Below are 26,064 nucleotides of genomic sequence, written 5' to 3' on the forward strand. Positions count from 1 at the left end.
AGGCGTCAGGACTACAAGAGCCAAGGTGGGGCGACGCTCCTGCCAAAGGCCAGGGAGAAAGAGAATGCTCGGGTGCTAGCCCAGAGCAGTAGCGCTAATCGTTGGAGGGAGGGAGGTGCAAGAGGTGCGAGTGATCCGGGGTGGCGGCATTCCCCCCCGAGGGCGAGCCAGCTATTGCTCCGCTTCATTCCGTTAGTTTCCTACTGCAGCGCGAGGAATGTGCATCCACATCCTTAATCTCACGCAATCCAAGAATTGGCTAGAAAGAAACGGTTCTCTGGAAGCTCCTGTCCCTAGCGAGCTGCTGGCCAATTCTACGTAGGTTGCAGCGCCAGGATAGCTGTGAACCCTGTAACCTCACCAGGTATTCTCTTAATTCAATTCAAGGCCATTTTTCTTTTGCAGCGCCAGGACACCTGTGAACCCTGTAATCTCACCAGGTGTTGTCATAATTCAGTTCAAGGCCATTTCTCTTTTGAAAGCAGTTCTGGTTGTTATATACCAGTCTTTAAACAAGTTGTTCCACCAGCCACTTATCTGAAGCCAAGGCTCCTCAAATATTAAGTGTGATTCTAAATCCAGGCGTATATAGTTTCTCCTCCGGTTCTGCGTCGTTTGTTTAATTGTGGTTCTGAAGCGTTGGCCAGCATGGTAAAGGAGAAAATTCTACCTTCTACGGATTCGTGGGTCTAAACTAGTGCTTCCTCTCACATACCATGTATAGAAGGTTCTAATTCTAGTTTTGAAGGTAAGGGCTTCAATTCAGTTTATTAGAACACACACGAGAGTTCTTTTTCATGAATGTGTATTTAAAAATGAAAAATTTTAAATACTTTCAGTTTTATAAATGGTACATTTAAGGTACTGAAGAAATAGGATTTCCATTGTTATTTATACAGGATTCTCTGCCAGCAAATCTTGCTACTATCTCCTTAGGATGAAGCCAGATTTCATTTTTCTGTGGTGTATTTTTCTTGGATGTCAAGGCTTCTTCATTTCTGCAGTCTTACGGATTAGGCATCTTTATTTTCCTACTTTCAACTAAGACTCTGAATATATAGTGCTAAATAAGGGGGGATATTCTACCTTCCACCATCCAACCACATTCTGAAGAACTCCCTAAGGACACTACTAGATGTGCAGTAACAATGACATAAACCCCCATTCAAAGTTTGCCTTGTCCAGTTTTCACCAGGTGTCTATTATTCCTAAGGATTGTAAGCTATTTCTTGAAAAGGATGTTTAACAGAAGATAAGGTTTACTCTGCCAGCCACTTCTGAAAAACATTCCACAGAAAAACCTAAGCTCAGACAATGAGATAACCAGTCCACCAAAAGCTTCAAATAAATTACCTTACTAGGAGCATCAAATATTACCTTAGTGTAGCTTTGTCTACACTTTCTCAAATCCTCTTCATGTGCATTTTCTCATGCCTATAGATGGCTGTTATAGTTTGCTAGCTGCCGAAATGTAATACAGCAGAAACAGAATGGCTTCTAAAAGGGGGAATTTAAGTTGTCCACAGTTCTAAGGCTGTGAAAATGTCCCAACTAAAGCAAGTCTACAGAAATGCCCACTCTAAGGCATCCAGGGAAAGATACCTTCGTTCAAGAAGGCCAACAATGTTCAGGATTTCTCTCTCAACTGGAAAAGCACATTGCGAACATGGCGGTGTCTGCTAGCTTTCTTTCCTGGCTTCTTGTCTCATCAAGCTCCCCCAAGGGCGTTTTCTTCTTCTTCATCTCCAAAGGTCTCTGGCTGCACGTGCTCTGTAGCCCTTTCCAAAATGGTTCCCTCTTAAGGGGCTCCAGTAAGCAACCCCACCTTGCATGGGGAGAGACACACCTCCATGGAAATCATCTAATCAAAAGTTTCCACCCACAATTGGGTGGGTTGCATCTCCATGGATAATTTTAAAACTTTCACACAGCAATACTGAATGAGGATTAAAGGATATGGCTTTTCTGGGGTCCACAAATTCAAACCAGCAGAATGGCAAACCAAGGACCATTGTTAATTCAATTTGCTGGTAAAAAAACAGGCAGACAAGAATAAAATGCCACCATGGGTTCAAGATAAGAGAGAAATACCCTTCTCTTTTCAGCACCCAAACCACCAATGACCTGTTTAAATCCTGCTGCCTTCACTCCTGTTCTTTCTCCCCTTGTGCTCTGGACTCCGTTCCTTCTTGTCTACAAATCTTAAATCTTGCATTTTCTTCCTAATTTATTCTTTGACATTTTATTTGAAAAACTGAAATACAGAAAAAAGAGAAATGTTAGGAATGCACACATACCCATCATTAATCTTTCTTTCTCCAATGCCTGTTGATAGGTATCATCCTGTTTATTAAAAAAAAAAAAAAAAAAAAGGCCTCCCTTGACCCTACAGCCCCCGGAGCTACTACCCCTTCACCCCCTTTCTAAGCAAAGCTTCTTTAGAGTTGTCTGTAGTTATCCCTGCTTTCTCAGTTTAGGTTAGCTCTTCAATCTATAGGGCTTTTATCCTCACCATTTTAAGACTATACTTTTCAAGGTCAATACTACCATCCATTCTTCCAAATCCATGGTCAAGTCTCTTTGCTAGCTCCTACAACTATAAATCGACTACTTAAGTTTGAAATGCCCTGGAATTCTCCCCTCTGCCCCCTTCTCTTTTCCATTTGCACATTCCCTAAGTAACCTCATTAAATATCACTTATTTAAATGCCCTCCATAGGTCAATGGTTTCCATGAGCCTTAGAGCCTGGACTTTCCCTAACCCTCCAGAATGATCCTTTCCCTCACCAGCAAGTCCTATCGATTTTACCTTCAAAATAACCCAAAGCAATCTACTCATCAACACTACCTCTGCAGGCCTGATTTCCCCACCCCCCTCATTTCTCACATTGAAACTACCACAAAAGTCTAATTTGTATAGTTGCTTCTACTCTCAGCTCTGTAATCACTCTTCAAGCAGCAGTGTTCTTTTCAGAATGTAAATTAGATCGTATCATTCCTCTGCGTAACCATTCCTCCCCCATGGTTTCCCACTTAGAGTAAAATCCAAACTCTTCACCCTGATTATCAAAAGTCCTATATTATCTGGTCTTTACTGCACATCTTTAGCTTTATTTTGTAGCGCTCTCCCCTGGATTCATTACGCTTCATAATCACACTGGCTTTTCCTTTCTTCACAACGAACCTTGGTCCTTTCTTAGGGTGCTGTACTCTTCCTCCAGTGAGGAGGAAGGGAAGGTTGGAAAGGTTTTACCCCAAACTTCACACAGGCATTCACATCTTAGAATGGAATGTGTGCTCAGAGAGGCCTTACACCTAATCTAAAGTAGCCTTCTCTCTCTCATTTCTCCCATATTATCCAAGTTTTAAAGTCGCTGTCTACTTCTTTTCCTTTTTTTTTTTTTTTTTTTACATGGGCAGGCGCCAGGAATAGAACCCGGGTTTCTGGCATGGCAGGCGAGAATTCTGCCACTGACCCACCATCACACCACCCTCTTTTCCTTTTTTTTTAATTTGTTTATTCTATAATATAAGCTCCAAAAGAACTCTGGGTATCTTGTTCTCCATATAAAATGGTTCCTGGGAAATACAGTGGAAGCTAAATTAATGTTTGTTCAAAGAATGAATGGATGTATGAATGGCATCAGATACTTATTAAATAATCCAAACTAGCAACACCAAACAATCTCTTGCAAGATATGAGAGAATGGGCTACTCCAGCTTCTTACCACCTGAGAGTTCACGTTCCAGTCAAACAGACAGTAGGGACAAGATAGCTGCAGCTCAAAGAAAATCTGCCATCTCTGGAAGATGATTAGATCTGAACTCTTATCTCCAGAGTTTATCACCAGATTCATTAATTTCCCCACAGTAAACTCAGTATTCATTTAGCATCTATTTACTCTACCTAAATGCAAAAGATGAATCATAAAACTCACCTGCTTGGTTCACAATAGGTGGACCCTGGCTTTCCCATCCTCTAAGTGTTTAACAATAAATCATTTCAGTAATGTTACTACAGTACTTAGGAAAAAATAAAATTATACCAACTTCTGTGATACAGCAAAAATATTTATTAAATAAGTTTTTTTCAAGTTTGAACTTTACTGGAAGGAGTCCCTCTAATTCACTTTCATCCTGGATAAATGATATAGCAAGTACTGTATACGGAATATAAAATAGGGATTAAAACAAAAAAAACCCCTAAAAATCAGTCCACATAATACCACAGTGAAAGAAATGGATTCTCCAGGGTCTCAGAGAATTCCAAATGGCATCTTAGGTGACCCAAAAAACCAAGTATATTCTCATGGTTTTCCTTTTGTTTCAAAGTTAGAAGACAAGTTAATAACCCCTGTTTAAGATAGAATGTTTGCTTTCTACTCATTCACCCTTTACTCTTTACTGTTCAGCCAGGCCTCACCAGATTCTCATACCTCAGCCTATCTGCCTTTGACAAAGGCCAGAATCTCTCTATGCCTCAGGTAGCAAGGTTTCTGGCTGATCTCTACTTAAGGTCCATGAATCGGATATCCATGATAAGAAGGAAGTTCTTAGGCAGTGGGCGCGGGGCTGGAGAGAGGACAGTAAACACCTGATGCTCCAGGTCCACACTTGTCACCACGATGAAGCCGGCCACACTTGTCTCAGAAAGGTTCTCCTCTGTGCCCTCAGCAGTGCTCACGCTCAGAAGGTGGTGCACCATGTCTCGGCCAGGGGTGACAGGTACCAGTTTGAGCTGATTGTCTTCCTGAGACATGCCCAGAGGCAAACAGGAGTCTGGGATGGTGGGTGCCCCAACTTTGTAAATTTTCACATCTGAAAACTTGACATTGAAGGCATGGGGGTAAAAACAGCCTCGAAATCCATAGAAATACTCACGGATACGCTCATCCCTACACTCCCGCCGGAAGTCCTTGGAACGCTCAACCACACCCCCCGATTTAGGGAGCAGCACGGTGCGTACAAAGTGAGGCAGGTCTCGTTTCAGTTCATTGTACAACCGTTCTTGATCCAGAACCACAACCACGTCCACTTCAAAAGCTGAGGCTGCATGGACCAGGGCCTGGTAGCCAGAGCCCTTGACCCAGCCACAGGTATTAATGACACAGCCACTCACGGAGGCCCTTCGGTTCACTTCACACCTTTGGTTGAACACATCTGCTAGACGAGATGTAATCTGCAGAAGAAAAGATCAAGCTGAGAAAGGGAGGGAAAAAAAAAGACACACCCATAACTATTCTGTCCCCCTTTAGGATAAGTAGTATTGGATACAAGAAAAACGACATTTTTCATATGGTTGTGGATTTGCCCACATATTACGAATTTAATGTATATTTTACGTTGCTGCTTCTACCTCCTGTCTTATGTCCTAAGTGGAAATAATGCAATCAATTTTTAATAAATCTGCAGAAATACTTAATCTGAGGTTGACCTGTTTGCAACTGCCTTTTCTGAAATCATGTAGCTGTATTACCAGCTGAGCGGGAGCAAAGACATGGCTGCAGAAGTTTTAACCAGCGGACACACTTCCCCACAGCTTCCTACCCGGATAGCAATCAATCCCTCCTGCCCACCATGGCTCTGGCTCTCACCTTATTATAAAGCTTGATGTTGGTGCCAGGAGTGGTGGAGCCAAAATGATAGACCAGAGGGGCCTGGATAGAGAAACCCTCTTCAACATCTGCTGGCCGCTCAATGTAAAGGGCCCCCATAGTACCAGGGATGGACACAGAGCCCTGGCCCACATCCAGCTCCACGTAAGTGGGTCGGCGACCCAAACGTACTGCGTAGTTGAGCAGTAAGCGGCACACTGTAGACTTGCCCACATCAGTGGGTCCTACCACCATCACCCGAGGGCCTCGTTCTTCTTCCTTCTCTGCCTGCCTCCTCATCTGCTCCAAGGCTGTATGAGTGTTGAGGTAAAGCAGCATAGGGGTGTCCTTGGAGACATAAGCTACTTCAGTGCGGCCACTCAGCTGCAGAGAACAGCCATGCCAAGTGAAAACAGCCACCTTAGCGCCGGCATCAAACGTGAACTTCTTGTTCCGGGTCAGTTCTGTGCCAAAGATTTCTGCCATGCCAGCCAGCAACTCCAACTGAACTGACTGAGAAGCCTCCACCTCAAAGCGAAGTTCTGTTTCTCGCTCTAGTTCAAATTTAGTCGTTGGCTTCTTGTCATCATTGGCCTCCTCTCCCATCTTTACTTTGTAGGTGCTGTGCCTGGAACACAAATTAAATATCGGATCTAAACATAAGTCTGGCCCCCGTAGAAAATCCTCTAAATAGATATTTCCTCTTATCTGCCCTTTTTTTATTATTATTATTATTTTAAAATACCAAAAACAGAAACGCAAACATTCTTAACTTTTGATCATTCCATTCTACATATATAATCTGTAATTCACAATATCATCACATAGTTGCATATTCATCATCATGATCATTTCTTGGAACATTCAGAAAAAGAAATAAAAAGAGAACAGAAAAAAAATTGTACATACAATACCCTTACTTCTCCCTTTCATTGATCACTAGCATTTCAATCTAAATTTATTTTAACATTTGTTCCCCCTATTATTCATTTTTATTTCATATGTTTTACTTGTCTGTTGATAAGATAGATAAAAGGAGCATGAGACACAAGGTTTTCACAATCACACAGTCACACTGTGAAAGCTATATCATTATTCAATCATCCTCAAGAAATATGGCTACTGGAACACAGCTCTACATTTTCAGGCAGTTCCCTCCAGTCTCTTCACTACATCTTGACTAACAAGGTGATATCTACTTAATCTGTAAGAGTAACCTCCAGGATAACCTCTCCACTCTGTTTGGAATCTCTCAGACACTGACACTTTATTTTGTCTCATTTCACTCTTCCCCCTTTTGGTAGAGAAGATTTTCTCAATCCCTTGATGCTGAGTCTCAGCTCATTCTAGGATTTCTGTCCCACGTTGCCAGGAAGGTCCACACCCCTAGGAGTCATGTCCCACGTAGACAGGGGGAGGGTGGTGAATTTGCTTGTTGTGTTGTGTTGTGTTGGCTGGAAAGAGGGGTATCTGGCCTTTTTTTATTCTCCACAGCTCCTATCATCACTCTTTCTCTCACTATATATGCTTCCTGCTGTCTCCCCACTACCACACTAGAATATAAGAGTCGGATATTTCTGCTTGCTGCCCAAACTATAGGTACGTCAGTAAACACATGGAATGAATAAATGACGCACATATAAGAGGAAAACTACAAATACAGATTGGCAGAATACTTGATTACATCACCTTCATCCTTCTATTGGGATACTATAGATTTAATAAGAGGAGGCCACTGGATACCCACCCCCTCACCCTCCTTAACGACAAAAACTATCTGCAATTCAATGCAAAGCAGAGAGCACCGGGTTTGGACTTGGAAAACAACCGAAAGCCCGGCTCTGTTACTAGTAGAGTGTGTTTGAACAAATCACTTAGCCGCTCTACAATTTACAGTCAGCTGAATACTGGAGGCACTTACTTCCTCACAACGTTGTCTAGAGTATTGACAGGGACTTGGAGGAGGAAAAAAGCATTTCACAAACGACAAAACTCCGAGGAAACTTATCTCCGATCCTGGAACGCACGCAGCTCCAGGTGCAGCATTTGTCCCAGCCTCCAGGGAGGCGACGGTTGCCTTTCCGAGCTTATCATCTCACCTGCGCAGCCTCGACCCCAACCTGGTAAACGAAGAAGCCCTCGTAGGAAAGACTCAGGCTTCACCTGGACTAGCTAGCGCCGACCCACGCCGGAAACGAACGCGGTTCCGCACTTGCGCAGTGGCAGGAAACGCAATCGCGCGATGTCCTTCGGGATTTGAAGTCGGGCTGGCCGAGCGGCGAGGGGTCGGGAGCGCGCAACCGCTAGGCCTTCTGGGAGTTGGAGCTCGCCGATTGTTTTGATCGCGCCGCCAAGGTGGGCGGGGCGACGGCCGTCATTGTTCGCCGAGCGGGAGCTGGGGTGGGGGGGCGAGGGCGGGGCGGTTACGCCCCCCACGCGGGGGCGGGGACGAGGCCTGGGGCACGCGGTCGCCACTGTCGGCAGTTGCGGGCTTTCGCGATTGGATTCCGGCTCCCCTGCAGCCCAGGAAGGGGATCCATTGATTAGCTCCCACGGTGGCCCTCTTGCCCAGACCAAGGGTGGGGAGCTTAGCAGAAGCCCATCTGGGCACGAGGAAACAGGGAATGCAGCCTGCCGTAGGCAGGGTTTACCTGTCATCCCTTACCTGGCAGTGTTTGGCACAGAGAGGGCGTCCAAGAAATATTTTTAAATAAAAGCAAAGGGGGGGGGGGAATTAATGTTCACTTGGTACATAGTGTCTGGACTGAAAAAAAAAAAACAAAGTTTTGTTAATGGATGATATTCATGATAACACAACATTACAAATGTAACCACCACCACTGAATTGTGTACTTGAAAGTGGTTAAAATGGGAAAGGTTTTGTATATATGTTACCACAACATTTTTAGAAAAAACAGCCTAGAGCTGTGCAACTCAAAAGAGTGATCCTGAGTGTCAACTATGGACTTCAGTTAATAGAACAGCAGTTCATCGACTGAAACTAATGTACTTACACTAATGCGACATGTTAATAGGGAAAACAGTGGAGGGAAGATACATGGGAACCTTGTATTTTCTGCATGATTTTTCTGTAAACCTACAACAGCTCTTAAAAAATACATTTTTTTAGATGTTCATTAGGACAACCCCTCCCCCACCCCCACCCCCCCAAAAATCCAAGAGATTTCTTCCAGTTCCCTTACAAGTTAGTCATTACCAGCTACCTTTCTCCGGCGATTTTCTTCCCTAAAGCCTGGAAGGTCAATCATTGACCCCACAGCCAACAGGTTTCTCCTCCGTCTGTCATCCTCTTCTCAGCAGTTTGGGGTTTGGAATCTTGTATTCTTCACTATACCACTTGCTCCATGTATGATTTTGGAAAAATCACAGGCTTAGTCCCTTATCTGTCAAACAAGGATAATAACAAACTGACCTCAAGTTGTCTTGAAGGTTGAATGAGATGATGCATGTAAAGCAATAAGCACAATTCCTTGTCACATAGAAAGCATCTGATGTTAGCTTTATCATCTCCAATTTCAGGTGGGGGGAAAGATTAAGATAGATGAAGGAACTGGCCCAAACCTTCACAGTAAGTACCAAAGCTAGGGCTCAAACCCAGGGTTTTGGAGTCTGAGTCCAGTTATAATAGTAGCAAGTACTTATATAGTGTAGGTGTCAGGTACTGGTCTATGGGTTTTACAGATGTAAATTCATTTAATCTTCCCAAGAATCACATTAGGTAGGTATTGTAGTTGCTCTACTTTACAGATGAATACTTTTAGTCCAGTTCATGTGGTTAATCCCAACTGAGGACACACAGGAAGATTTCCTGATTTGTCTTTTGCCTGCTGGCTGCTACCTTAGCAGTCATTCACTTTCCAAGGAGTGCCTTCCTGGCTTCTCACCCTCACTGTTTTCTTTGATGGTTTGCTTTAATTATTTCATTCATTCACCATGCATGCATTCGTTCTCCAATTAACTATTAGCTACCCCCCTGATCTTTCCCTGTTCTTCAAAAAGTCAGTTCAGAGCTTCCATTTGCAAAATTTCCCCCATGTGGGCCCATTCTGTCCCATTTTCATGCAGTATATCTTCCAGATACGTATCTTTGCCTCCACACGCTCCCTTTGCTTGAAGCAATTTATCCCATTTATCTGAAGTCTTTATCTGAGTAACATATAGCCATCTCAGTAAGAAATTTGGGGGGAGAAGGAATCACACACACACACACACACAACACACACGCCTTTTAAACTGCTCCGTTTCGCTTCTTAAACACAGAAGAGTGGGCACAACCTTTGAAGCATCTGTGCTTGTGAATATTCCCTTTTCTCACTTTTAGTCTTTCACCAAATATCCCTGCCATCTTCACCCTACACCCAAATTATACCATCCTCATACGTCCTTCTCATTCTCCTCTCCAGCTAAATCCTGGATTATTTTCTTCCCTGACTGCTTTAAATTCATTGGTATCCTTTTTGCTTCCAAACTTTCGATGTGTGCCCTAACAGCTACTTGCTTTCCTTTTCCCACTTCCTATTGTTCTCAACAATGGCTCCTCAAATTCCTCCTCCACTTACGTTTCGTTTCTCATCTGCTGCCCAGACAAGAACACTTCTCTCTTTACCCAGCTCTCCCTCTCAAAAACAAACCTTCAGTACCATCTCTTAAGGTCTCCACGTTGGGTTTTCAGCATTTACCTTAAACCACAGACACTGATTAAGTATTCAGAATTCCTTTTTTTCATAACTAACTAGCAATGCCTGACATTGCCCACATTCCCAGTCCCTCCCTCTTTACATATGAGAAGAAAAACAAACCACCCACAAGAGCTCCTTTCTATAAGTCGCTATCATCACTCTTCATTATCTGAATGCTAGCATCTGTTAGAAATCAGGGGGTTTTCCTTGGAAATACACATATTTCGGTGACATGCCCAGGACTGCTCTCCATAAGAAATACTATGAGTCAAATGAAATTTAACTGGAAACTGATAGAAAGATAGCAGCAAGAGGTAGCTGCTTTGTAAGATGCAAATGTGGCATATGTCTTTTGAGATTGGAATCTAATAGTAAATCCTCTCTGGGTTTAGGAGCAGTAAGTTGAGAATACTGTTCTGAAATAATAACCACTGTTTACTGAATGCCTATCACATGACATGCACTTTTTAGGCATTTGCATGTAACTTCACTTTACCTCACATCTTCCTGAGATAAATATTAGCTTCATTTAGCAGAAGAGGAAAACTGAGGCACAAAGAGGATCAGTAACTTGCCTAGTGAGTCCTGGGTGAATAATTGGCAGAGCTAGGATTCTAACTCAGGTATCTTTGAAACCGAAATCAGACATTTGGTCTAGGTCTGAAGATGCAGCCTAACTACTTTTTTTTTTTTAAGCATCTTCTCTATGCAAGGTTCTGCATTAGGCACTGCAGTCCTGGGGTGCAGAGATGAGTTTCCCAGAGGACCTGCCTCTCAAAGTTTACAGCCCAATAGAGAACCTTATGTAATGTGTGTATCTCTGTTCTTGAAGCACGAGTAATTTGGTGTTAGTTGATAAGAGATTTCTGCATGTGAGATGTCACATTTGGTCTGTGACTCCCTCATGGGTGTTAAACTGAGGATTCGAGGCTTGGAAGTGCCTGGTACAAGCTTGGGGACACAGTTTGCATCCATGACAATTTGTACGTCCTTCTTTTCCTTGCGTCAGGGCAAGCGTCCGAGCTGAAATGGGAAGATGTGTCAGCTTGAATGTGTGTGCACCTGACTCTGCATCCATCTCTTGCCCTCGCCTTGCCACCACCTTTCTTCACCCCTGACACCCTTACTCCATCCTTGCCCAGCCCCGTCCTTCCCCCGGGCTCTTTCTATCTCCACCAAACTGCCTTCATCCTCTGCAACCTACCTCTCCTCTTGTCCCCCTGTCCCTCTGCTCCCACACCCCCTGCGTCACTCCCCCAGTCCCTACCTCCACGCCTGCCCCCTCCCTTCCTCCCTCCTCTCCTCCTGTGTCTCCCAGCCCCGCTCTGACGTGGGAGGTGAGGGGGGGTGGGGGGGGATGGATGACTCACAGTGTTATGATGCAGTTCCACAACACACAGCCACATTCACCCACAGACGAGGCACAGAACGCGAGACAACCTCTGGCCCCCAGCAGCTGGTCAGCTTTGCAGCCCCAGCCTTGAGCCCCTGACTACCCTCCCCCGCCCCCATCCCCTTCCCAATTGAAGGAGCGGAAAGCGAAGAGAGAAGAGTGAGCAGAGAGATTAAGAGGGAGAGAGAGAGATAGACGGAGATCTCTGGAGCAGACCTCAAGGTGAGGGGGCAGCCCTTCTCCACCTGAATTTTTTTCCCCTCCTTTGCAAATTTCCTCCTCCTGCTGCGTGTTGCTTTTTTCCCCCTTTGCAAAAGCATTATTCATCCACCCTTTGTTCTCCCTTCCCCCTCCTTGCTGCCTCCTCTCCTCTCTCTCTCTCTCGCTCTCTCGCTCTCTCTCTCTCTCGGCTCCTCCATCCCTCTCCAAGCTCTGACGGCTCCCGCACTTATTTCCCGGCAACTTTGGCTGCGGCATCAGACATCACTGTTTATTGTTTTGCTGCTGGTGCAGACCCCCAAAGCCCGCCCTGCGAGCTGGCTGCGCTGCTAATTATTTGGACCATACCATACCAAGAATGCGAGCCCAGGGGGGCGCTGAAGCCTCCGAGCAGATGAGAAAATCCACTGTGAGCAGGTGTCCCCTCCCTCCCTCTCTCGCTCCCTCTGCCCCCCCCCCCCCCTTCGGAGACGCTCCGGATTCGCACCTGGTTCCTCGAGCCTCCGCCTCGGCGCCTCCGCTGTCAGCGCTGGTGGCTGCGCGCCCCTCTCCCCTCCCCGCCGCCTCTCCCCCACCGTCCCATCCCCTCTCCCAGCAGGACGAGCATCCTCTCCCCAGCCCTCAGCTCGCCTTTGTTTTCTGTTTGTTTTCATCGCCAACCTTTTTGCCCAACTTGCTTCTCCGGGTGATCCGAGAGGGGCGAAGAAATGGCCCCTAATCCTCCGCCTGTGACTCTGTGGCCTTCTGGGCAGCCTCTCCTGGGCTTCACGGGGGGAGCGGAGGGGAGAGGGAGGGAGGCGGGAAGGAGTCCGGGAAAGGAGCCAAGAGTAGGGACCTGAGCCCACCCCCACCCCCCACCGCCCTCCCGGCCCCCTGGAAGGTGTTGCAAGGTGGCGCGGGTCCGAGGGGAACTCGCAGGCAAACTTGAAGGCAGACCTGTAAAATGGTGGCTGAACGGAGCATCGGGTCTGCTGGCCAGGAGGGACCTTTCCTGTGGCCAGTTGCCCAATGTCACCCTGAACTCAGCCCAGGCCAGGGGGGAGAGGACTTAACACTGAGGATGGTCTCTGAAAGGCACTTGGGTGGAGAGACTGCCTGGAGGCCCCAGGACAGAGTGGAACAGATGGGGGCTCGTAGCCTCCGCAGAGGACAGGAGGAGACAGCCTGCCTGCCCTGGCTGATCGGAGCTCCCTACCCCTTCTGGGTTTCCTGGTCTGGTGTTGCTGGAGCACCTAGCCAGCATCTTCGGACCAGGCTCCGGTTAACCACCCACAACGGGCAAGAAGGCTGCAGGACCCAGGTCTGCTTATCTGCCCCAACGGAGAACACCTCCCTTCTTATCCTCTGCCTCCAGCTCCCTCTGCCACCTTGGGGCTGAAGTATGGGCAGATCCCAGCATCTTCTTCAAGAGTCCTAATCAGAACCCAGAAATGTATATCCTCTTAGTCACCCGACAGGGTCACAGCTGTTTGTCCCTGCCCCGGGGGAGAAGGTGGAAAGAAACAGTCTCTGCCTTGTGCCCCGAAGCGCAGCTTTTAAAAACAAGAGCCCCCTTCCCTCCTTTGCTGATAGTGGGCTTTGCTCTCACACTACACCACGCAGCCCTGCTCAGCCCAGGAGTTCTTTCTTCCCCCATGGGTTACCCATTTCTCATCAATTCCGGCTGTCGGATTTGTCTGAAGCAAAGATATTTTCTCTCCTATGGCTGGGTGCCTAAGTCCTTGACAGTGGGGTTAAGGCAACGGTTAGCAGAGAGCTGGGTGGAGAGACCCAGGGGCCCAGAGGCCATGAAGGCATCCAGGCACTTCGGCCGGTTTGGAATGAGTAGACCATGGCACAGGATTGGGGAACACCCACGTTCGAGGTCCTCAGTATTGAAAGGAGACATCCATAAAGTTCTAGTGAAGAGTCCCCCGAAGCAGGGTATGTACCTGCCTGTGCGTCCTCCCTCCCTCTCTCTCTTATCATGCCCCTCCCCCCTCCCCCCCAAAATGCATGGAGGCCATGAAAGAAAAAACCACCAGGCTTCCCCAACTTTCCGAAGGCCTCGAGCCCCAGAGACACAGCGCATACCAATGCTTGTGTACCGCAGATGCTCGCGAAAGAACTGAAAACCAAGGAGAGGGCACTGGCAGATCACGTTGCTCCCGTGGCAGCATTTGTACCAGCTACCAGCGGGCTGCTCTCAATGGGAAATGGTGGAGGCTGCTACCGCCCCAGGAGGGAGAGGCACCAACTCCCTGGTTATGGAACCAGAACCCTAGAACCGCTGCCAGGCTTGCCAGAGCAGAACACGAGTCCGGGGGACAGGGAGACGCAGTGTCCCCCGGACGCTGGGAGGGTTGACAAGTGATGGGGGAAGCAGGGACGGAGGTGAGCTGTGTCCCCATCTCCTCTACTCCTTCAAGAGGGGCTTCTCAGGAGGTCACGGCTCTCCTGACACCCCCTCCCCTCTTCCCAGGTGACTTCCATTTCCATCTGGTTCTCGTCTGGGGGGGCCCTGGCCGGGCAGCCCCCCCACATTTCTCCTGCCCTGAAACACGGCTCTAGCCAACCTGCTCCGCTGCTTCACCTGCGACCGTCTGTGCGGGGGCTGCACGGCGCCAGCCCCTCCCGCCCGCCAGGGCATCGTCCTCCAGCCTGTCATGCCCAGCTGTGACCCTGGCCCAGGCCCTGCCTGCCTGCCCACCAAGACGTTCCGCAGCTACCTGCCCCGCTGCCACCGCACTTACAGCTGCGTCCACTGCCGCGCGCACCTGGCCAAGCATGATGAGCTTATTTCCAAGGTATGCTAAGCGGGGGGGTCCCATCACTCCTCTTCCTGTATCTCACACCACCTAGGACTGAGCCAACCGAGGAAGCCCCTTCTTCTCTCCTCCAGCCTGTGGGGATTCAGGCAGTGGGGCCAAGGGCGTCCGGTGGTCACTGTCTGTCCTATGTCTCCACAGTCCTTCCAAGGGAGCCATGGCCGGGCCTACCTGTTTAACTCCGTGTGAGTCTACCTCTTTCCTTGTGCGTGTGTGCGCGTGAGTGCGTGAAGTTTTTTTTCTCCTCTGGGAAAACGGGGGTGCGCCATCAGAAGGGATCTGGCACCTTCTGCTTTTGCCTCCTCTTTTGCAAAGAGGTTCCGAAAATCAGCTGCCATTGTCTTTTGGGGAGTTCTGGGCAGAACTGAAATCAGTAGTGTTGGAGGAAGAAGGTTCAGGCACTAGGCCTCAAGGGGTGGCTTGCCCAAGGCACGTGCTTCCAGTTGGAGGGGCCAAGAAAAGTTCCTCTGGGCTGGTTAGGTGCTGAACTAACAGAGCCACCCCACTGGGTGCTGGGTCCTTCCTGTTTCCTGAGACAGGGTCAACGTGGGTTGTGGGCCAGCCGAACAGCGCCTCCTGCTCACGGGACTCCACTCGGTAGCTGACATTTTCTGCGAGAGCTGCAAAACCACACTGGGTTGGAAATATGTAAGTATCTGGGGAATAGGCCTCCCCTCCAAGCCCCAGTGGGCACCAGTCAGGTCTCTGCATGATCCTAAGAGGATACTAGTAGCTGGGTTAGATTGGGGGGATTGGGTGGGGGCACCCGTGGCAAAACAGGTATTAGTAGGGACCCAAGGGGGGTGCTGCTTTGTCCCACATTCACTGCCTCCCCCCTCCACCAGGAACAAGCTTTTGAGACAAGCCAGAAGTACAAGGAAGGGAAGTACATCATTGAAATGTCACACATGGTGAAAGACAACGGCTGGGATTGAAGGGCTCAGGCAGGCTCTCCCTCCGCATGCCCCAGCCTCCCCACCACCCGCCCCCTGGCCCTGCCAAGCAGTCCACACCAGCATGAGTACTGCCCCACCCCTGGGGGAGACCCAATCCAATGAACCCCTCCCCGTACCCCACCTCGTCACTACCAGACCCCTTGCAGAACAGGGGTTTGGGGTACCCCAGGGGTGTTCAGGGCTCAGGAGTGGGCAGCAAAAGTCAAGGGGAGACAGAACTGGGGAAGGACGGTCGTGGGTCCTTCTGTTCCCGAGGTCCTGAAAAGCCCCTGGAAGGGCGTAGACCCAGGCAGAGAGGGCTAGGGGAGGCATCCGTTTTTTTGCCCCACCTCATTTTGATCACACAGAGAAGTGCCTGGTCACGGGGCTGGTAGATTCTAGGCCACGGAATAACAGATGGGAAGTGAAGCGTTGGCCTCAGACGCCGGGAGAGACCAGTCTCCGAGGGGGAACAGTTTCCCACCCCCAAAGCATAGGAGAAAAGACTCAGGGGTGGAAGGAAAAACCCAAATCCCATATTTATCATGGGAAACAATAAAAAGATGACGGAGGTTTCCATTTCACTCCACTTGTTAAGTTTATCTTGGCACTAAGGAGGCACTTTGGAGTATCGAACCTTTGCCATTGGGTGGGGTGGGGAAAGCCGCCCCTGGAACAGCCCCCGCCCCCCCACCCCCAGTTGGCTGTGCCCTAAGCGAGCAGTCTTTAGGGTGTACCCCAAAGCCCAGCTGCTGCTCCCTGGGACCCAGTCCCCTGGAGGGGAGGTGGGAAATCAGTGCTACGGGGCCGGTCTTTCCCGTGGCTGCCACCAGCGAACGAAACTTTTGTATGATACATAAAGTGTTTGGGTCTATTTTTAATAAAAAGGGGAAAAGCAACTGTGAGGAACTCTGTCCTCTGACATTTCTTCCTTGTGTACACACCCCCACTCAGGGGGCATGTCCTTTCAGGCCACTAGGGGGCAGCAGAATTACTGTTTGTGGTAAGGCCCTACGGAGAGCTTTTTTTTAAAAAAAAAAACAGGGGTTAGGTATCCTGATGAGGTCTTGCTTAGCCAACGGGATGGGTTTTGAGTTGCATGTACTCCAGCTGGAGCATCTAGAAACAGCTCGTGTTTTCTGGAACCCTTGGCAGTGAATCCACTTGTGCTTGGATCCACCAATGGGCAGGTGGAGAGGGATGACCTCAGAAATACGGTTTCCTTGGGTCGCGCTGCCCATTGCTTTTCAGCTTGGTTCTGTATTGTTAGTCAGCTCGTGGACACACTCAAGGCTAAAAGGAAGATAGAACTGCCAAGGTGCTGTCCTGGTAGCTGATAGGAAGTGGAACAGAGCAGCTCACAATTGCAGCATCGATGTAATCGAGGGTGAAAAGGGCTCGTTTTGGCAGTGATGCAAGATTCTTACTGTGCTGGGTTTCCTACACCTACGGGGCGGGGGGCAGTGGCGAGGAGGGGGATGTTGCAGAACAAACGAGGCATACAAATGTTTTATAAGCTATATTGTTATTTCCATGTTCATTCATTGACATGACAAATATTTACAGAGAAACCAGCTTGCCAGGCATTGAATGAAGCACTGGGGACTCAGTGGAGTACAGGGCAGTCATGGCCAGACTTCATGGAGCTTATGGGCTAGTGGGAGAGACAAACAAGTAGGCAGGCAGTTCCAGTGGGCAGTGTCGTCTCCGAGTAAGCTCTGGGAGATCAAAGAAGAGGTACATAGCCTGGAGAGTCAAGGGAGACTTCAGAGAAGTGATGTCTATGACAGTACCTAAAGGATGAGAAGCTGTGTAGGCAAAGGGGATGGGAGGGGGGCGATTTCAAGCAGAGGGAACGGTACATGCCAGATGGCTCAAGCTTAGTTCATCTGAGGAGGAGATAAGTTTCTTATGGCTGGAGAATACAAGTGTGCAAGGAGAGATGATACAGGAAAGATAAATAAAGGAGAGAAAGGTAGGGGCCATAAACCACTTAAGGATTCTAGACTTCATCCCAAAGGTATTGGGAAAGCAATTTTTGTTTTTTTGTTTTTTTTTAAGTTGGGAAATGGCATCATCAAATGGCTATTTGTGCCCAGAGAAAAGACTCAAATGGAAGTTTTCATAGGCTGAAGGTAAGGGACAAAAAGCTGTATACCAAGAGAGAGGAAGACACAGAGTGGAGAGGTTAAGCAAAGGATGCAAATTCAGGTCAGGAAGGAATGATGTTCAGCACCCACCTAAATTGCCTCTGAGGGTTCGGTCTCATCTTTCAGTTTCTGCATGCCTAATCATGCAGATTTTTCTCTTGGGTTCCAGCAGGGGACCCAGAAACCCTGAATCTCTTGGTGTCACCTCTTGCACCAGTTTGGGATGTCTTCTCAAGCCCCAAGCTCTGGCCTTGAAAACTGGGCATAAGCTATCTTCTTCTTAAAGGTCCTTGAACATGCCTCTCTCTATATTCATTTAAACAAGTTATTCAGCCATCTAGGCACTGTGGTAGACAGAAATGGCAGTTGTTACTCTCACGTTCCTTGTAATCTCTCTTGGAGGGATCATCTTGCAGGCTTGGCTCAAGGGGTCCTGTTTACTCTTTAAGGCTGAGATCAGGCCATGGGCTGCCTCGTCCAAATTCTAGTTACCCAGACAAGTGCGCCCTCAAGAAGCACCATTATCAAATACCCTGTGACCAAGAGAGGTCATGCTGAGAGTTACAGGTGGAGGCACGGGAGTGATGAAGTCTCATTTCCAGGTCCTGAGAGCCAGGAAAGGAGCTGCAGATGTGGGATGCCAAGAACAAACATCCTTCCCCTGGGGAGCAGCCCTTTCAGGTTAGCCTTTTCCTTCCTCAGGGAGCTTCACTCTGGACCTAACAGTAATTCCCACCCTCCATCCCAGACTGAGTCTGGGAACCCATTTCCACCTTAGCCAATAGGATGCCACTATGGCTTTGAAGGCTTGAGACTTTGAAAGATACTCTTGTACAACCACAACCAGAAGATGGCATCAAAACCTTCCAACCCTCAGATCAGGAAATCTTCCAGATGAGAAAACTTACTCAAACCTCTCCAGCTGGATCTACAAAAAGATGGGTGAGCTGTCAGGTGTAGGGCAAGGTTCTATCTAGGCACTGTAACCTAAAATCTGTATAACCTTGGCCATACTTGGCCGTACATCCCTGGACCTCAGGTTTTTCCCATCTGTAAAATGTGTTTAACACTTGTGAAGAAGTTATTAGGGCTCAGAACAGTACATGCAGCGCCTAGCACAGGCACTGCACAGTCCTCCAATTTAGGGACCCATTAGTGGGTCCTAAATGTGCACTCTTAATATAGCCAGGCTTCCCAAATTCCCATCAGAGCAGCTGACTGGTGCCCAGATGGGAGAGGAAGCTATAATGCCGAGGAGGCAGCCAGCGCTGGGTAGCACTACACGGCCAATGCCCTTTTAACATTGCACTGCTAGTAATAGGTGCAGACAGTAGCACAATGTAAAAAGAGCTCTGGCCAGCAGCAGAGGCGTGCTGGCCCTGCCTCCTCACCCCTCTGCCCAGTCCTGGCCCTCTCAACTCTCAGCCTCCCTCTGCCCCCTCTCACCTTTCCTTCAGCCCTCCTCCCTTCTGTTCCTCTCATTAATTCTCTCCATTCCTCCTTTTGCCTTCTTCCACATCCCCGCCCCCTCACAGAGAAGACCACCTTGCTGTTTGAGGTTTGGAGGTGGAGGGGATAGGGAACCAGGAGGTAGCCGAAGGGATCCCTTGAGCTTGGCCCTCGATCCTCGGATTCCCATGGAAGTGACTTCTAGAAAGGCCAGCAATTTGGGGAACATGCTCGTGAAGCTGCCTTTATCTGCATTTGTATCTCTGCCAGCTTCCCTGCTGGAGAGGAGGAGCTTGCCCACCAGGACAAGAGAACCCGCTACTCTTCCCTCCTCTCAAGTTCTCTCCTTTTGGTTTAAAGGGGAATTCTGGAACTCAAAGGCACAATCTCGGTTGAAACTCCAGGATCAGGCAGTGGAGTATACCCAACAGCTCCCCAGGCAGCAAAGAGGCTTCAGTTGCAGAGATGTAAGCTGCTGCTGGAGGCCCACCCCTGGGTTTCCTTTAGGAGGATCGTCCAAGTACTTGATAGATTTGGCATTAAAATAGTGAGGGCGATTCCCTCTCTTGTATTGGATTAGGGATAGGTTTGCACTGGTGGTGGAACCAGAGCCTAGTTATTTCTAGTTTCCTCCATGGGCTCTGGTCAGGGAGCCTTTAACCTCACCCAGTTCTTCCCTTGCCTTTCCTAGCCTAAGGAGCTTACAATCAATCACCCCCCAGACTGATCGAAATCCAAAGCCGTAACACTGCCCTGGAGGAACACCTGGATGTCGTTTCTGAGCCAGGGCACTAGCCTGACACATTCCAGGCTGGGGCTGTGGCCCCGGGAGTCCCAGCTTCAGCCCTGACCTGGTGAACTATTGTTCAGGTCACTTTTAAGAGCTAGCCTAGAGAGGAAGAGGCTGGGGGGGTGATTGCTCAGTGCAGTGACCAACAAGGGCCTCCAAGCGATGGAGTGGCCTCTGGGAGAAGCCCTCCCTACTGTAGTCAGCGGGAGGCTCTGAGGACAGAATTCCAGTCGGAAGCTCTTCCTCTGGGCTTCCCCCGCTAGCCTCCTCCCATCCCGTCAGGAAGCTAAAGAGGTTCTTTCCCGCCTTCCCAGGCAGAGCTTGTTCCTGTAATCTGCAAGTATAGGGCCCTGTTCCACAGCTTGCACAATTTTTATGGGTGGAAAAGGAAGGCCCAGCTAGGGTTGGTCGCCAGGCCTCTGCTCCCGGGGTTGGCCAAACCAGTCCCAGCTGGGAAATGGACCATGCCAACAGGGGGCAGAGGGGGAGAGCCAGGGCGCCCCAGCAAGCTCAAGGGAGTCTAGGGGAAGAGACTCTTCGCCAAGGAGTTCCCAGATCTCTCCTTAGGGAGACAAGGGACAAGGGGATGGAACCAAGAGTCTCTCAGCTCTCCACTTAACTCTCCTATACCCAAACTCATTCCTGAAGAGCGGTCCCTGCGATTCACCAGCCAGCGGGTCCCCTCCCCCACCTCAGGCCCAGGAGCCATCCCCCAGCTCCTTCCAGAAGCTGGTGTAGAGACAGAGGAGGAAATGGGGGAGGGGAGGCCCCGGCTCAAGTTCTCTCCACTCCCCCTCCTCATTGGCCACCATCTTCCGGCCCCTGCCCCCCAGAGCAGCAGGGGATGGGGCCCAGCCTGTGGAAGGGAGAGAAAGGGCAGGTGGAGGGTTAGCTGCAGCAGCAGGGGCAGGGGGCTGGCCCTACTGTCTCCTCCCACCCCCTCCCCTGCAGCCATGGAGACTAGAAGAGGAAACCTGGAGGGTCCTGAAAAGCCACGTTCTGTGAATGGGATGAGAGGGGCAGCTGGGGAGTGGGGGTGGGGCGATCCCCCTCAACACCCAACTGTGCTGCCCTCCCCCCCAGCACACACACCTCAAGGCTGGACCACACACACACACACACACACACACACACTCAGCCATACTTTGGTGCACAACTCAGCCTTCACCACACACTTACCCAAAACAGCAACAGCTAGTGTTGAGTGCATGCCCCCCCCCACATATCTGCACCCCCTTAACATCCTAAAATTCTTAGCTCAGGTGCAAGCTCCCCCCCCCCCCCACAGCCCGCTTGGAACACCCCACAACTCCTCAAGATGCAGCCTACTCCTCCAGCCCTCAGCCACTGGGCCCCCCTCTGTATATCCAGCCAAGTCCCCTGTCCCCCACACCCTCACACACGCCCAGCCCAAACCACCCAGGGTCCGAGCTGCCCCAGAGACCCCCATCCCTTTCCCCACCGCATCCCCCGCCGGAAAATGACAGTGAAGCCGTGTCCTGGCAAGGCCTCCCCGATGCTCCCCAGTTACAGTTGTTTCGAAAGGAAAAAAATAGAAGGGACACCCACGAGTGGAGGAGAAAAGAGAAGAGGGGAGGAAAAAAAAAGGAGACCGAGAGGCCAGACCCACACCCCCCCCCCCACCCCACCCGTTCACCAAGAGAGAATAAAACCGAAAATCGGCGCCGTTACCCTTCTGGGAGCCCCCGATACCTACACATTGCTCTTCGTTACGTTCCTTTGCCTGCCACCTCCTTCTTCCCGGGCTCTTTCTCTGCCCTTCCCTCCCTCTTGGCTTCCCTCTCTGGCCCCGCTCCCCCTCTCTCACGCCCTCTCGCCCCCCGCCAGCCCCTCTCCCCGGCCGGGGCGCGGATCCCCGGCGGCCGCCCCTCCACCCGCCGACCGGGCCGGAGGCTCCGGGGCCGGCCGGCCGCTGCGCCCCGCTCCTGCGTCCAGCTCGCTCTTCCCTCCTTCGCCCCTTTTCTCCTTCCACACTCCCTGCCGTCCATCTTGAATACTTGGGATTCTTGAATGGAGTGAGCAGGATCCGCTCCCCCAGGCTCCCATTGGCTGTGGGTTAACCCTTTTGAAACGAGATCCTCCCTCCCATTGGCTGCCAGGCTCCCCTCTTCTCCCCCAACCCCCATCCCCTCCGCCTCCCTGCAGCCCGCGAGGTCAGGGCGCTCCCGGGCGCCCCCTCCCCTGGCCTCTCATCCCCCTGCCCCCCACCCCAGCGCGCCCCTCTCCCCGCGCTCGGGCCCTCCGCTCTCCCCGGCGGAGCTGCAGGTGAAAGGCAGATCCAGTTCCCGCCAAATGCGGCCCCAAGGTCGGCCTGGCAGAAGCCCTGTTCCCAGACGCCCCCTCGTACTGGACTCGGAGACCCCGAAAGATACGAGGGGTGCAATTTCCTGCCGGTCTGCAACCCCTTCTCGACCAGGAGTCCTCGGACGGGGGTAATCCACGCAGCCTGTTAGCCCCACCCCGGGCGGTGCAGAGCTCCCCAGGAGAACCTCCGCGCCCCCGGGGCTGGGCAGGAAGAGGGCAGCTCCGGAAGGAAGATCTGGCGCTGTTGAGAGGAGCTGGTTCCCTGACTGCCCCAGGGCAGCTCTGACCCGACCAGGAATGTGAAGCATCTGGAGCTCTGTCACAGGCATCCCCTCCACCGGCCTTGCTCTGCCTTGCTCCCGCGGCCGGGACCACGTGCTGAGCCCAAAAGGGGCTCGGAATTGGGAGAGCCCAGAGGGGCTTTGCAGGAAGGAGGCAGCAGGGGGTAAGGTGATGAGTCCGCCCGGGCAGTAGGTAGGGTTCTAGGCCCAGGTGTGCCCAGTAACATTCCTGGGCCTCTGGTTCCTCATGTGCAAAAACATTGATCTAGAACAGTCCTGTCCAGATAGAAGTTTCTGGGCAAATGGACATTTTTCTATGTCTGTGCTTTCGGATACAGTAGCCCTTAGCCACGTGTTTAATGAGCACTTGGAATTTGGTTAAAGCAACCAAGAGACTGGCTCTTAAACTTTATTTAATTTTAATTGATTTTCAGTAGCCACATGAGAGCTGCCATCTTGGACACTGCAGGTCTAGAATTTTTGGGATCCTGCTGGTGAATATTAACAGTCTGTGATTCCTGTTGGGAGAAAAAAATCCTTTCTCTTCATCCTCAGGTGCAAAGTCCTCCAGGTCCAAATCACAGGGGCATCAATGCCAAGAAAATGAGGTTTTAGGTTCCCTTCCACCTCTGTCAGGAATTCTTTCCTTATGACCCACAATCACTGCTCTGACAAGGGAGCTGAGATATACACAGCCGTGGCCTAACAGAAGAGTAGGGTTGAAAGGGAATTTATAGGTTTGTTCAACCTTCTCGTTTTCCTGAGAATGGAAACCAAGATTTTTTTGGGGGGGGGGGGGGGAGGTTCACTTGTTAAGGGCACACAGGTTAATATGTTTGTTCCCATGTTAATATAGATCCATAAACTTGGGGGTTCTTACACATCACACTTACTTCATTAAGTCCATTCAGTAAATGAACTCACTGGCCCAGTCTCAGTGTGGCTGATAGCAAGGGGTGACCAGCTTCACGGGTGGCCAGGCAGGTTCTCTGTCCAGCACATGAAGCCCCAGAACTCTCAGGTATGTCAATGTTGCAAGTACACAGGCTGCCCAGAGCCTGTATCCTGAAGAAATGTGGCCAAGATGCACCCTCATGGCATCCCCCATCATGAGAAGAAGCTGTGTGGCAAGAGAATAGTGACTTTGGGCTCATCCTGTGGGCTGATATTAAAACAGAATTAGCAAGAGGCTGTAGCCTCTGAGGCGCAAGGATTTTGGTAGCTACAAGCTAGAACCAGTGCATACAAGGCTCTAGTCTAGCAGAGAGGGAACCCACAGCAGGGAGCTGGTAAAGAGGGCAGCTGTGCCAGCCTGAGCTTATAGGGTGTTTGTCCAATGCCTATTTCTAGGGGCCTCTGTCCAGGTATAACATGCTAATGGTGAGGTGGGAGACGCAGACCTGCCTGGGAAATGGCTTCAGTCCTCAGTACTTCTTTACTACGAGGTGAAAAGTGCTAAATGTCTTCACTGGTGAGACAATAACTAAGGAGTTCAGACAAGGGAAAGATTGCGCCCAATGGGGAATGAAATCCAAGAAGGCTCCTTGGAGGAAGTAGCATCTGAGACCTGAAGAATGGAAAGAATTCAGACACAAAAAGATGGGAGGAAAGAGGACAAGGACATACCAAGCAGAGGGAACAACACAAAGGCTGAGAGGTGGGGAAATGGTGGGGTGTGTTCAGGAGTGGTTGGAAGTTCAGTGGGAACCTAGGAAGGGGGAGTGTAAGGATGGAAAGGCAGGCTGGGACCAATTATGGAGGTCTTGAATTCTGCCCACTATCCTCTGCTCGGTTCCAAAGACCTCATTTTCTTTGAAGATACTCTTCCCCTCTTCCCTACCAAGAGATACCTCCCACCTATTCATCCGACTACCCCAGTGCCCGCCCCCTCAGCTCACTGCTGCTTCTGCTTTAATCTGCAGCACCACCATCTGTGTCCAACAAACATCTTTTCCAGGGTAGAGTGGACCCCAGTTCCCCATCAGAAGAACCTGTACCCTGGTTCTTCTCAGCTCAGTCTCTGGATTCCCAATGCCCAGGTGTGAACTGCATGGTGAAGGCTTCCCTTTTCACTCTCCAGCTTTCAAACCCCTGCTTGGCCCCATCCCTTCTTGGGAAAGAGATAAATGTGGAAGGTCAGGAACAGCCAGACATGGCCCAACTTGTTACAGAAATGAAAAAAAAAAAAAAAAAATGCACCCAAGAGCTACTTGGCTCCTAGCCATCCCACCCCACCTCTACATCCTCCCCATCTCCATTGGGAGTTCCAGAATGTGCCTGGGTTTTGCAGTCGCCTCCCTTTCCCACCATCCCCACAGCAAGTCCCAGACCATTCCAGAGGTGCCTTTTTGCCCTGCCCAGATACGAGTCCCTCCATCCATGTTTCGGTATACCCCTACATTCTGGAATTGTGAGGCAGGGAGACCATCCTCTCAATCCTTTGCCCCTTAGAAGAACTGAATCTGAAATGCTGGAAAAAGAGTTATTTCTCTGCTTAAACATCAGTGGAAATGATTTGGTTGCTAATAAAGTAGTTTTAACTCACTGAAATGATGTACGTACCTTCAGTTTCTACTACTCCTGCAATATAGGGACTATGCATCTTTTGCCATCCTGCTTCTCTCAACCACTTATGTGTCCGAGTCAGTGCCCTTTCCTGTATAGACGGCTCTGGAATCATTGCCAGGAAACATTCCTGGCTCTGAGGAGCTCACATTTGGGGAGTATAAGACAGCCACAGCAAGGAGCAGACAGACTGTAACGGATTCCCTAACAGATGCAAGAACGTGTAGCCTGGCTTCTGCTCTATTATCTGCTGAAATGATTCCTGCTAAGACCACCTTCCACCTCCTTCCACCATTCTTTTCTCAGTTTTCATCATACCCAGCCTCTATAACAATATCAGTCCTGAAATGCCTGTGGCTTCTGGGAGACTGGTCTCGCTTGGATTGCCTCTTACCTGTCCAGCTATTCCTTCTCAGCTCCTTTCTCATGTGTTTTCTTCTTCCCCTTTTTTGCCTAAATAATCACATTCTACCAAGGTTTGCCCGCGGCCGCCTCGTCCATCCATACTCTGTCCTTGCACAATATCTTCCACCCGTGTGACTTCAACAGTCACTTCTATGCTGTGACTTCTCACTATACAACTTCAGAACTGCAGGTCTGCAGATTTATTTTATTATTTTTTATTAAAAATTAATTTTAATTTTAATTAAAAATAAACAAAAGCAATTGGGAATATTGATGAAAACTCCCTGAAGAAGGATACAACGACAAGAAAAAAAGTGAGAATCTAATAGTATTTTAAAGATAATAATACAAAACTAACAAATAGGGTAAATTTCGGAAATATTTAGGTAGTATTACTTCATAAAGGGATTTCCATCTAAGACCAAGTAATTAAGACATTTTTAATATAAAC

General features: G+C 49.5%; 2 protein-coding genes across 3 annotated transcripts; one reads left to right on the forward strand and one right to left on the reverse strand.

Moving 5' to 3' along the window:
• Window positions 1-3,483: 3,483 nt before the first annotated feature.
• On the reverse strand, window positions 3,484-7,925 carry CLP1 (cleavage factor polyribonucleotide kinase subunit 1). Of its 2 annotated transcripts, none has more exons than XM_077116216.1 (3): window positions 7,694-7,925; window positions 5,595-6,222; window positions 3,484-5,179 (listed from the first exon to the last, which is right to left on the reverse strand). In XM_077116216.1, the coding sequence occupies exons 2-3, from the start codon at window positions 6,198-6,200 to the stop codon at window positions 4,508-4,510; spliced, it is 1,278 nt and encodes a 425-aa protein (XP_076972331.1). In that variant the 5' UTR covers window positions 6,201-6,222; window positions 7,694-7,925; the 3' UTR covers window positions 3,484-4,507. The 2 variants fall into 2 exon arrangements, with proteins under 2 accessions (XP_076972331.1, XP_076972330.1); XM_077116215.1 differs by having other exon boundaries at window positions 7,516-7,925.
• Window positions 7,926-11,646: 3,721 nt separating this feature from the next.
• On the forward strand, window positions 11,647-17,135 carry YPEL4 (yippee like 4). Its single transcript, XM_077116217.1, has 5 exons — window positions 11,647-11,909; window positions 14,368-14,692; window positions 14,855-14,898; window positions 15,253-15,361; window positions 15,559-17,135. The coding sequence occupies exons 2-5, from the start codon at window positions 14,552-14,554 to the stop codon at window positions 15,646-15,648; spliced, it is 384 nt and encodes a 127-aa protein (XP_076972332.1). The 5' UTR covers window positions 11,647-11,909; window positions 14,368-14,551; the 3' UTR covers window positions 15,649-17,135.
• The last annotated feature ends 8,929 nt before the right edge of the window (window positions 17,136-26,064 follow it).

The sequence above is a fragment of the Tamandua tetradactyla genome, chromosome 9, assembly GCF_023851605.1.
Source record: "Tamandua tetradactyla isolate mTamTet1 chromosome 9, mTamTet1.pri, whole genome shotgun sequence".
Lineage (NCBI taxonomy): Eukaryota > Metazoa > Chordata > Mammalia > Pilosa > Myrmecophagidae > Tamandua > Tamandua tetradactyla.